The 13,401-nt window shown below is 38.1% G+C and overlaps 1 protein-coding gene across 1 annotated transcript in view; it reads left to right on the top strand.

Annotated features, from left to right (window-relative positions):
* Positions 1-13,401, top strand: part of NOC3L (NOC3 like DNA replication regulator) — a 34,029-nt gene that overhangs the window by 15,130 nt on the left and 5,498 nt on the right. The window contains exons 10-17 of the mRNA XM_049855304.1: positions 600-728; positions 6,634-6,765; positions 7,568-7,648; positions 7,970-8,070; positions 10,825-10,897; positions 10,986-11,049; positions 11,138-11,209; positions 11,660-11,841. Of these exons, the coding sequence (XP_049711261.1) occupies positions 600-728; positions 6,634-6,765; positions 7,568-7,648; positions 7,970-8,070; positions 10,825-10,897; positions 10,986-11,049; positions 11,138-11,209; positions 11,660-11,841 (834 nt within the window). The remainder of the gene's footprint in view (positions 1-599; positions 729-6,633; positions 6,766-7,567; positions 7,649-7,969; positions 8,071-10,824; positions 10,898-10,985; positions 11,050-11,137; positions 11,210-11,659; positions 11,842-13,401) is intronic.

Genomic DNA, 13,401 nt, shown 5'->3' with positions numbered 1-13,401 from the left:
ACCAGTTCCTGTCCCTTTCTGCCTTCTCATCTCCCCTCCAGACAGGAGCTGCCCATTTAGTCTCATATATCTATTTGAGCTAAGAAGCACACTCTTCGTGAGTATCATGTTATGTCTTATAGTCCAGTCTAATCTTTGGCTGAAGAGTTGGCTTTGGGAATGCTTTTAGGTTTGAACTAACAGAGTTTGGGGGGCCGTGTCTTCTGGGGTCCCCCCAGTCTCAGTCAGACCATTAAGTTTGGTCTTTTTACTAGAGTTTGAGTTCTGCACCGTGCTTTTCTCCTGCTCCATCAGGGACTCTGTTGTGTTCCCTGTCAGAGTGGTCATTAGTGGTAGCTGGGCACCATCTAGTTCTTCTGGTCTCAGGCTGCTGGAGTCTCTGGTTTATGTGGCCCTTTCTGTCTCGGGCTAATATTTTCCTTGTCTTTGGTGTTCTTCATTCTCTTTTGTCTGGAGACATTTTTGATTGTTATGGTTGGCGGGGGGTGCTACTGGTATAAAGTGAATAAAGGCCCCCACAACAAAGAATTACCTAGCCTCAAATGTCAGTAGTGTTGAGGTTGAGAAACACTGGTTTAGTGTAACATTTTGTTTTTCAGATATCTGATATGTGCTGTGAGGCAGTAAAGAAACTCTTTAAACAAGATAAATTAGGCCAAGCTTCCCTTGGTGTAATTAAAGTAATTTCTGGTTTTGTGAAGGGCAGAAATTATGACGTTAGGCCAGAGGTAAGCCTTTCTTCTTTTGCTTTGCATTTTACTTGTTTTTAAACTACAAAGTTTATTTCCAGTTGTTATAAGGAATTTATTCTTTATAAAAGTGAAATTTATGAATATAACAATTTACAGTAGATGTAACCACTGTTTGGTATATAGGCAGGCCCCTGGGTTCTAAAAGTCCAACTTAGGGACAACCCTTACCTGCCCTGTAATGTTATGTAAATTTGCCCTCACTTTTTGAAACCCTACTCAGTAACAAACCCTTCATCCCAGTCACCATCACTTGGTGCAAGTTCCGCTTTTAAATCATTGAAAAGGCTTCAAGACTCTTCTTGCACTAAAGTAAGGCTAAATAAGAACCTTTTGCGCCTGTTCTGACTTAGCTACAGATACGACTCAAAGACACGGTTAGGAATGTATCTTGTTTGTAACCTGGGTACTGCCTATATATCCTTCTGAATGTTTTTCTGTGCAAGTATAGACAGACATATGCTTGCTTTTATGTTAAAAAATGGGTTTATAGTATCAAAACTCTTCTGGAATTTTTTCATTTTATATAGTAGTCTTATATATAGTACTTACGTTGTGGACTTATCTATAGGACTGCTTCATTTTTTTCTCATATAGTATTCCAGTATATGAATATGGAAACCCTGGTGGCATAGTGGTTAAGAGCTACAGCTGCTAAACCAGAACGTTATCAGTTCGAATCCACCAGCTGCTCCTTGGAAACCCTATGGGGCAGTTCTGCTTTGTCCGATAGGGTGATTATGAGTTGGAATCGACTTGATGACAACGGGTCTTTTGGTTTATATGAATATATTTCCCCCTATTTGATGGACAGCTGGGTTTCCAGGTTTTTGCTGTTTCAGTCCTTCTTATAGAGAATGTCTTTGGTGATACTAGTTTTTCATACTTGCGTGCATCTTCTATGAGTTAAATTTCTAAAGGATAGATACTGGATCAGACAGTATACATGTTTAAAAATTTGAGAGGTAATATCAAATTGCCCACCAAAAATGTCGTATCATTTATGTTCCCACTGTTGATATGAATGTCATATCCCCACAACCTACCGAATGCTGAATATTTTTACTGTTTAATCTTTGTTAGTCTGGTAGGTGAAAAATGGTATATATTGCACATGTATATGTATTTTAAATTATTAAATAATTTAAACGTTATTATTAGTTCAATTAATATTAGTGAAGTTTTGCTTCCTTCCATATAGTTATTCATCATTTTAATCTTTTGTGAATTGCGTTGAGTTTCTACTTTCTCCTTGGGTATTTGTTTTTCATACTGTTTTGTGATAATCTTTACATTCATTGGAAACCCTGGTGGTGCAGTGGTTAAGTGCTACAGCTGCTAACCAAAAGGTCAGCAGTTCGAATCCACCAGAGGTCCTTGGAAACTCTATGCGGTGGTTCTACTCTGTCCTACAGGGTCGCTATGAGTCGGAATCGACTCGATGGCAATGGGTTTGGTTTTGGTTTTTTTACATTCATTAATTTCAATAAATATCTTCTATATGCCAGGCTCTAGCCTAGGTTCTGGGGATAAAAAGGTGAACAATAAAAACAAAACTGTGTGTGTTTGTGGAATTTACACTGTATAGTAATGATAGTAGCTCTTTGTTACATATGCTGCAAATTATGTACTTTTCTGTTTGTCACTCTGCCTTTTAATTTTATTTTTAAATTTTATTGTTTTAGATGAGAGTTACAGTGCAAATTAGTTTTTCATTCAAAAATTTATACACAAATTGTTTTGTGATGTGACACTGGTTGCAGGCCCTGCAATGTGTCAGCACTGTCCCCCTTTCCCTATCCCCCCTGAGTTCCCCACGTCCATTAGTCCAGTTTTCCAATTGCTTCCTGCATCTCCTCTTTGCTTTTGGGCAAGTGTTGCTCATTTGGCCTCAATTACTTGATTGAGCTAAGAAGCACATTCCTTATGTGTGTTATTGTTTATCTTATAGGCCTGTCTAATGTTTGGCTAAAAGATGAACTTCCGGAGTGGCTTCAGTTCTGAGTTAGCAGGGTGTCCGGGATCCATAGTTTTGGGGGTTCCTCCAGTCTCTGTCATACCAGTAGTTGGGGTCTTTTTTTGTCAATTTGAATTTTGTTCTACATTTTGTTCTCTATTGTAATCCCTGTCAGAGCAGTCAGTGGTGGTAGCCGGGTACCATTTAGTTCTTCTGGGCTCAGGCTGGTGGGGGGTGTGGTCCATTAGTCCTTTGGACTAATACGCCTTTTAATTTTGTATTATGGTCTTTTTTGCATTAGAGAAGCTTTATGCTTTAATCAGTTTTGTCATTTTTTTTTTTAAATATGTGACTGAATTTTTGTCTTTATAGAAGCCTCAATTCTGATATTTATAGATTTTTTCCCTTCCAGATGACTTGTAGTTTTAATTTTTATATTTAAATATTTGATCATCTGACATCTTTTGTGTACATATGGTATGAATGCAGATGTGATATATAGTTTTTGAAATCGATAGCCAATTATTCCAATACCATTTTCTTCTTTCTGTTGATTTTAAATGCTGCTTTTATTGTATACTAAAGTCCTACACACACAGAATTTTGTTTTAAACTCTTTTCTGTTCTCTTGATTCAGTTAGGTCTTTGCAAGTAATATACTGGTTTTTTAAAAAAAATTAAAAAATTTTGTGCTTTAGGTGAGAGTTTATAGCACAAGCTAGTATCGCATTCAAAAATTTATACACAGATTGTTTTGTGACATTGGTTGCAGTCCCCTCAATGTGTCAGCACTCTGCCCCTTTGCTTTTACACCCCGGGTTCCCCACGTCCATTTGTCCAGTTTTCCTGTTTCTTCCTGCCTTCTTGCCTTTGCCTCTGGGCAGGTTGTTGTCCATTTGGTCTCGTATACTTGATTGAACCAAGAAAGAAGCACGTTCCTCCCATGTGTTACTGTTTATTTTATAGGCCTGTCTCATCTTTGGCTGAAAGGTAGACTTGAGGAGTGGCTTCAGTTCTGGGTTAGCAGGGTGTCCGGGGGCCATAGTCTCAGAGGTTCCTCCAGTCTCTGCCAGACCAGTAGTCTGGTTTTTTTTTGTGTGTGTGAATTTGAGTTTTGTTCTGCATTTTTTCCCTGCTCTGTCTGGGACCCTCTATTGTTATCCCTGACAGTGCAGTAGGTGGTGGTAGCTGGGCAACATCTAGCTCTTCTGGATTCAGGCTGGTGGAGGCTGCGGTTCATGTGGTCCATTAGTCCTTTGGACTAATAATTTCCTCGGGTACTTGGTTTTCTTCGTTCTCCTTTGCTCCGGATGGGATGGGACCAATAGGTGTATTTTAGATGGCTGCTAGCAAGCTTTTAAGACCCCAGATGCTACTCACCAAAATAGGATGTAGAACATTTTCTTTATGAACTATGTTTTGCCAGTTGACCTAGATGTCTCCCGAGACTATACTATTTTCATTATTGTGCCTTGTATCTACAGTGTATTTGGGTATATGGTAGGATGATATTTATCAGAAGGGGGATAATTGATAAAAGATGAACGATTTCATTTTTTTAAAATATTCTTATTTTTATATACCTCAGATGGAATTTAGAATCAGTTTTTTACTCCCCCTTCCCAAAATAGTCTACACAGATAATTGGATTGGAATTGATTCAATGTATAGATTAGTTAGGAAAATTAAAATTTTTAGAGAATTGATGTTTTCTATTCAAGAACATTGTATATCTTGGTATTTGTTTAAAACCTCTTTTATGCTCTTAAGTCTAGTTTTATAGTTTTTTTTTTTTCATTTGGGTCCTAGATATTTTTACTAAATTTATTTTAGTCATATAGTTTTGGTTGTTAAGCTATTACTTTCTACTCTGTCTTATTTTCTGAATTCAAAGTCTTTCTTTGCCATCAAAACCCTTTCATTCCTTAAAACTGATAATTTTGGTTGAACCACTATAATTACAAATATTGGACTTAAGAGAAAATATTTAGTCTCTTTACTCAGAATTGTAGAATGACCAATCATAAGCCTTGAATGTGAAACTCAGCCATAGGGAAACTTTGACTTTAGTGATGTTAGAATCAGACCTACCATCTTTAATTTGGAGTTATTTTCTTTTGTGTGTGATATTTTATGAGCACAGAGGATACCTATAAAATATTCAGTTTATCTTTCTGATACCTGAAATGACTTCAGGTTCATGCTTTATGTCTTTAGTTCTTCCTTGTTTTCGTTCAGTGCTTTAATTGCCGCTCTAATCTGGAATACTCAGCTTTCCTACAAATGTGCATATTGGAACATCAAGATAACACAAACCGGAAATTTTTCCAAAAATGTTGCTGTGACTACAGGAGGTCAGCGGTATGGTTTCCTCCAGGGAAAGTGCAGGATTTTAAATTCCATTTGTTCTTTGTGTTTGGATGTGAGAATGGCTAATGTAGCACACGGAACAGCGAGTCCCAGATTAGTTTCTGAGTTTTTTAAATGGCTTAAGTTAGTACACCCACTCCTCATTTATTCACATGGTTAGGTTCCAGTGACCAGGCTTTTGAAAATCAGCCTTATGCGAGAGTCGGAGTGTCTTTGGTGCCAGTATTTCTCCCCTGGTGTGTCTCAGGATTGGCATGGCACAGCGGGCTCTCCTTCCGCACCACCACGGAGCCTGTGGGGGTTGGGGATGTTGATGGTAGTCGGGGGTTGCCCACCGCTTCTGGAGTAGCTGGCTGTGCTCACCTGGCTGCGCTCTAGGCCTTTGCTTGGATCCCAGTGCCTTGCCTCTCCACCTTCCTGCTCTGCCGTCACTGGAGATGGCCCTCGGTGGCCTATGGCTCCTGGACCTGTGGGCAGGTGAAGCCTGGCTACCTGGGCCCAGCGGAGGCTGAGGAGATGGCAGAGAGGACTCTTCTGAAGAAGAGACTTTCAAGACTTCCAAGCCCTCGCCTGACTCTTGCGGCCCTGGCTCCCGCCACCTCCTTGCACCCTGCCTCCCTCCCCGAAGCACCTCTTGACACCCTGTGCTTGCCTCGGGCCAACACGGGTAATACATTACCACACTGCTCACAGCCTACACGGCCTTACTCCCTCTCACACATCTCGCTCTCCTCCCCTACATCTCGCTCTCCCCTCCTCGCCCCCCCACCCTCCTTCACCCCCCCGCCCCCCCCCCCGGTCTGGCTCCTTGTTAACGCGCAAAATACTGAGATAGTAGATTTTTTAGTATAGTTGTAAATGTGAAATGTGTCAATAAGTGAGGAGTAGTAGGTGTTGTTCTCACTGTGGTCCCTGAACTACCAGCATCAGCTGGGAATTTGTTAGAAATTATACTTCTTGGGCCTCACCCCAGACATCTACTGAATCGGAAACTCCTGGGATGGAGCCCAGCAATTTGTGTTTTAACAAGCCGTTTGGGTGATTCTATTAATGCTTAACAAATTGGGGAACCATTAACTTAAAGGAAAAAATAAGCTTTCTCCAAATTAATAGTGCTGGTCTTCATATAACTTTTTATTAAGAGCTTGAAGATTAGCACTGTTACCTGCAAGACTGAAGCTGATTTGTTAAATTAAAGCTTGTTCAGAAATATCTAATTTATATTCCATCCTCCTTTACTGCTTCAGACCTTTTCCTGGCCTGTCCCTCTTTGTAATCCTTTATGCCTAGTAGTATGTTTGCTCTTCCATGTACTCACTAGACTGCAAATAATGTTTTATATATGTAGCCAAATATTAGTGTCCTTTTGTAAATCAAATTACTGAATGTGTTTAGCACAAAGGTAATAGATTCTTGTGGAAAATGTGATAAAAGATGTTTCAGAGTCCTTGCGTGAATGAAGGGAAAGGCATGGTAAATGCTTGATCTTCTGGATAAAGTGTTCTAGGGCAGTGGAAATACTAAGTCAAGTATTTCTGTTTTCTTTTTCAATATAAGATGTTAAAAACATTCTTGTGCCTAAGAATCAAGGAAGTAGAAGTGAAGAAAGACACAGAGGACATTAATAAACCAAAAAAGTTCATGACTTTCAAGGAAAAAAGAAAAACTCTATCAAGAATGCAGAGAAAGGTTTGATGTATTTCCTTTTTTAAGTATTCCCTTTGTTTGATTTGACCTTAGATTAAGACCATAGCATACACAGGCACAGGTTAAAATCAGAGTTAAACCATAAAATTTTATATCTAGTAGTCGTGGGGCAAAAAGAAAGATCCCATAAGGTGACAATGCTTCCACAGCGAATGTCACATGAGAGAAAGAGTCTGTCCCTCAATCTGGGCCTCCAGCAGCTTAGCAACCATCATTTGCTGCTTAAAAAGTAGAAAATATTGATGTTTTATAGCATTTGTATAGAGTATCTGATTTCATGCATTGTATATAATTGTGATTGGGAAATATTTTTCATGATTAGCTTCTACATTATAGGTGATTTAACAATAAGAATTATTTTGGGGCTCAGCATGTTACTACTTCTGCCTCCGCCAACCTATTTAGAAAAATTTAAATTATAGAAAACTGCAGAAAATAATATAGCATATCCTTTGTATTCACTGTTCACAAAGAACAAATATTAATGGATTTACTTCAGTTTTTTGTTTTTTAAAAGAAACAAACTGTTGGTGATAAAGTTCGAATCTTCCTTGTTGCTCTTCCCATTCTTGTTTTTCTGCCTTCCTCTCAGAAGGCAGCCACCATCATAAATTTGATTTGTGTGTACTTCTTATCTGTGTTTTTCTACCTTTGCTTATATTTGTATCACATATATTTTATGTGATTTATAATATTTACATAGTTTTTCTGAAGCTTGCTGTTTTCACTCAGTGGTATATACGCACACATTCTTTATCTTTTTTTTTCCTCCTAATCTTTTCAGTGGAAGAAGGCAGAAGAGAAACTAGAACGAGAGCTTCGGGAGGCAGAAGCTTCAGAGAGTACTGAGAAAAAACTTAAACTGGTAGGCAGTTTCACATTCTGTTATGCTTGTAAAATGTTTTGTTAAATGATTTTAACTGGAGATATAGTGTTTCAGACTGTGTGGTTATATAATTTTGGTGTATTTCATGAAGTTTAAGATATGATTTGTTTTGATGTGCAGAAAACTATGATGTGGTCAGTGCTAGTTTTATGAAATAGCTTTTTTGTTAAAGCCTCAAAGATTGACTTTCAGGAGGGGTGGGAAGGGAAAAAGATTGAGCTTAGAAAGTCATAGTTATGCTAACTCATGAGAAAGTATATTAGGTTATACTGAAGTCATTTTTTCTGTTTCTCCTGCCAGCATACAGAGACTCTGAATATTGTGTTTGTAACCTACTTTAGAATATTGAAGAAGGCCCAGAAGTCACCCCTCCTGCCAGCAGTTCTAGAAGGACTTGCCAAGTAAGGGCTGTGTAGGTTGAAACCTTTTAGATTATTTCTAAATGGATAAGTAACCTCGGATTTCACTAACCATGACCCAGTGTGCTTCTCAGTTCCCATTCCTTTTGAAACTATTCATAACACTGTTTATTTGGTTTTCTCATTTCAAAACTTTTTTTTTTTTTTTTAATTCTTAATCTCCGTCACTAGTTCCTTTCTTCTCTCTACAAAATTTCAGGTGCTCTGAAGGTTCATCTCTCAGCTCTTGTTCTTTTTACACTGTACTCAGTCATCTACTGTCGCCGTTTGAGGGATTCAGGCAGATGACTCTTAAGCCTGCCTTAGCCCTGCTCGCATGTTTCTCTCTTCCCATGTAATCTGTTCCTGCTTAGATCATTTGTTATGTTCTATAACACTTGTGAAATTGTTGGGGGAGGGAGCTGAGGCAGTGGTTGTCAGGATAACCAAACCACAAACCAAACCTGTTACCATTGAGTCGAATCTGACTCATAGCAACCCTACAGGACAGAGTAGAATGCCCCACAGAGTTTCCAAGGCTGTTATCTTTATGGAAGCAGACTGTCACATCTTTCTCCCACGGAGTGGCTGGTGGATTCGAACAGCTGCCCTTTCAGTTAGCAGCTGAGCGCTTTAACCACTGTGACATCAGGGCTCCTGGTTGTCAAGATAGCTTTCCACAATTATTTGAAGAGGTGTCCTGTAGAACAGTGCTATCCATTAGGATTATTATGTGAACCACATGTGTGTAATTAAAAATCTTGTATTATCTGCCTTAAGTAGAAGGGAATGGGTGAAATTAATTTTAATATATTTTATTGAACTCAGTTTATCATTTAAAATATTATTTTGACATGCAATCACTACCAAACATTATTAATGAGGTATTTTACGTTATTTTTTTATGTCTTAGAAAACAAGTATATAGTTTGCACTTTGAGCATGTCTCAACTTGGAGTGGTCACACTTCCAGTGCCTAACAGCCATCGTGACTAGTGGCTGCCGCTATTAGTGCAGCGGTAGAAGCAGTAACCAGTTCAGTTTGTATTTCCACAGAAGCTAGAAATAGGATGAATGGCTACCAGATATAGGAAAGGCAAGTTTCTCTTCAACGTGAATTTCTAAAGAACTAGAGCTATTTGATGAGATGCTTTTCCTTGTAGGGTATTGTGATCCTTGTCATCGAAAGTGTTTAAGGAAAAAGGATAATTCCTACATTGGGTAGAGCCTGCTGTTTGATTTTTTTTAATGACCAATTCCTTTATTTAAAAAAAAAAATTAAAATGATACATGCTCATTTGAAAAATTATCGAATAATACAAAGGATATAAAATAAAATATTACAAGCCCCCCTCCCATCTACGTATATAGGTCTGTCTGACTGCCTTCTTTCACGCAAATGGAACCATGCTGTGTATACTGTTCTGTAACTTGTTTTTAGTTGCCCTGGGTATGGCCCTTGTGTCAGCAGCTTCTGCATCCACGGACTTAACCAACTGCAGATGGAAAATGTTTGATTAAAAAAAAAGTGCCAAAAAGCAAACCTTGAATTTGCTGTGTGCCAAGCACTACACTGAATCCACATGAGTGAAATGATGTGTAGGCGTACCCTGCTGTAGCCTCCCACCATTTCACAAATCCTCGGTCTCTCTCCGGCACTTGGTGTTTGAGCATCGTTCGCCTGGTGCTCTGTCATCATTGCTTATGCAATACAGTGTAATAGCTATTTACATAACATTTACATAAGTTATCTAGAGAGGATTTAAAATAACAGGAGGGTGTATGTAGGTTATATCCAAATTATATGCCATTTTACATAAGGGACTCAAGCATCCATGGATTTTGGTATCCGTGGGGGTCCTGGAAACAGCCTGCTTTGGATACTGAGGGATGACTGTATATAGATGTATATGTTTTTTTAAGCTAATAATACTCCGTTTTATAGATATATAAGATTGTATTTGGCCAGTTCCCTATGCTGCACTGAAAATGTGTGTATGTATATCTTTATGCACTTATGGAAATGTATGACCAGGTCAAAGGTATGCTCATTTTAAATTCTGATAAATATTGCCAAATTGCTTCCCAAAAAGGGTTGTCCTTTCTCATTCTAAGATTTACGTAGTGTCAAAGGCTCTCAATTAATATCGAAGAGATATCCTGACTTTAAACTACTTCAGTACCTAATAGTTTATAGAGTGCTCTCACACTTAGTATCACATACAGTTTTTTTCTTCAGCCGTATCAGGTAGTCTCAGTTACTGACTACAAGATAGTCAAGTGACTTACCTAGAATCACATAGATAATTCATAGCAGACACTGATCTGGACAGGTCAGATCAAAAGGTCTATGATTCTTTTCGTTTTCTCTTCAAAGCTGTCACAGGGTCCGTATTCTCATAAATAGCAGAATATTCTCTTCTTTCCCTCTTCCCACCACGTGTTTCCCTAGAAGCTCCTTTTTGACTTAGAGCCCACTAGTTGGCTAATAAGCTTTCTGCAGGGTAGTTGTTTGCCCTTAGCAACTTCTTTGTCAGGGTAGAAGCATTTTTCTACTGAGTAGTGTTCACCCTTGGATGAATCGTCGAAACAGCCAGTCTGCATTAATGAAGAGTATCAGTAATCATCATCATTCCATCATAGCGAGCATTTTGAAATAAGGGATATTAAAAATACAATTTTAAAGTCAAGCTTAATATTTAGTGGCTTTGTTTCTGCTTTTGGGTTACCTGTTAACGAAGTTTTGTTTGATTTTAGGTTTGCCCACCTTATAAATGTGGAGTTTTTTGATGATTTGTTAGTAGTTCTCCATTCGCTGATTGAGTCTGGTGTAAGTAATTCTATTAATGAATTATTTTTTAAGATATAAATGGTAATTATGATTCTCAGTATCCTTTTTTTTTTCTTGCTCTCTCAAGGACCTAAGCTACCGAGAAAGTCTTCACTGTGTACAGACTGCTTTTCATATTCTTTCTGGCCAGGGTAAGATGTTTTCTTAATCAGGTTTTGTTTGCTTTGGCTTTGGAAGTTGTAACATACCCAACTGATGATGTTTGTTGTAATTTCAAAGGTGATGTTCTCAATATTGATCCAATGAAATTCTATACACATCTCTACAAAACACTGTTCAAGTTACATGCAGGTATGTTTGGTAGATAATGTGTCTTTAATAAATACTGATCTTATGGTAACGATTGTTGAGCAACATTGTGGATGTACTTAATGCCACTGAATTGTATAGTTAAAATGATTAAAATGGAAAATTTTGTATGTATTTTACTATAGTAAAATGAAAAATTTTAAATTATCTTTTAAGAATATGCTGTGACCAGTGTTATAGTCAATCAGAAATGAGAAATAAGAAGTGGTACATAAAATGCTGACCTGCCAGTGCCACCTGTCTATATTTAAGCTTATAGAAAACTTGGCAAGGACTTCTGGAATTGACGGCAGGTGTGGTATATCTCCTTAACAGTACAGCACTGCCTCATTGGTTAGGGAAATGGTTTACCTTGAGTCTCCCTGGAATTCAAGTTGCATAATGAAAAAGTAATGAGAAGAATATCCCTGAAGTGTATACCTGCTGTTTTAGGTGCTACCAATGAAGGTGTCGAGATTGTACTCCAGTGCTTGGATGTTATGCTAACTAAGCGCAGAAAGCAGGTTTCTCAGCAGCGAGCCCTTGCCTTCATCAAGCGCCTTTCTACTCTTGCTCTTCATGTTCTTCCAAATGCAAGCATTGGTATTTTAGCGACAAACAGAACATTAATGCATGTAAGTAGTGATACAAGTGAATAGAAGGACTAAGTTCTTATAGTACGGTGGATTTCTTGTTTGTTCGATGCATTGTTTTTTTCCCCCAATTTACATTACTATTTTAAGTATCAAAGTAGGTGGGTAGTGCCTGGGGTCTTACAAGCTTCAAGTGGCCATCCAAGGCACAACAGTTGGTCTGTATGTGGCTGAAGCATCAGAGGAAGAGGTAGAGTCAAGAATAGGAGGAGGAAATGGAATGCTTGCCTTATTGTGTCCATTGCCCCCTTTGTCATAAGACCAGAAGAACTGGTTGGTGCCTGGCTACCATTACTGAATGTTTTGATCAAAGAGTCTATGGAAGGATCTTATCAAAAGGGAGTAAAGGGTAGAACAGAACTTCAAATTCTTATGGAATCCAGACTTCTGGAGCCATTGCGGCTGAATGAACCACCAAAACTGTCCTGAGTTGGGGTAATCTTTAAACCTTAAATCAAAAATATCCTCTGAAACCTTCTGTAAACCAAACAGTAGATTAGCTTATTTAGTTAAGAATGTTTGCCTTGAACATTGTGCTCTTTTGAAGAATTATCTATATGGAATCAAATTGACTTCAGCAACTAGAAAGGGCACATAGGAAGCTTAGGGGGCGGGCAGTAAGTTCATGTTAATGGGAGAAGAACAATTTGGAAAAGGAGGGCAAGATTGGTTGCACAACTTGAAGAATGTAGTCAATGTCACTGAAGTGTCCATGTCGAAACTGTTAAATTGGTGTATGTTTTACTGTGTATACTTTCAACAACAATTAAAAAAACAACAAAGTAATTCACACTTGCTACAAAATCAGGTAATAAAAGTACATTAAATTAAAAAAGGAAAGCATTCCACTCCTATTGACACTCCCCAGAGGTAACACTTCTATCATTTGGTGGTATCCTTTCAGCAGACATATTTTTATTCATATATAAACACATGAAATGCACACAGAAACCATGCAATGTTCTAATGGAAAGGGAATGATGCTATACATTATTCTGCAAGTGATCACCTACAGGTGGTGGCACATTTCCATTATCAGTACAAACATAACTACTGGATTCTTTTTAATGACTATGTAAAGGTTTATGTAGTTATTTGATTAACAAAACAATATGGTTCTTATTACGTGCCTACCACTGCTATAGATGCTCTACCAACTCACTGAGTTTTCGTAACAAGTCTGCGAGGGTGCTACTATTATTGTCCCCGTTTTACAGATGGGGAAACTGAGGTCCAGACAGGCTAAGTAACTTGCCTTGAGTGACACAGGTTGGAAGTGGCAGAGGTAGGGTTTAAATTTAGGCAGTCTGGCTTTTATGCTTCTCTGCATTTCTTTTTTTGATGGGTAGATAGTTTCTTATATTTAGCTATTACAAATGATATTACAGTGAATAACCTTATCATGTCCTAATATAAACATGTCTGTAGAAAAGATTCCTAAAAGTGGGATTGCTGGGTAAAAAGAATATTTTACTTAGCAAGATAAAATGAGTTCTTTCAAAAACAAGCTAAGGCAAAAAATTTCTTTGGGTTTTTTGTTCT

This window comes from Elephas maximus, chromosome 16 (assembly GCF_024166365.1).
Source record: "Elephas maximus indicus isolate mEleMax1 chromosome 16, mEleMax1 primary haplotype, whole genome shotgun sequence".
Lineage (NCBI taxonomy): Eukaryota > Metazoa > Chordata > Mammalia > Proboscidea > Elephantidae > Elephas > Elephas maximus.
This window is presented reverse-complemented; position numbering and strand designations above follow the sequence as displayed.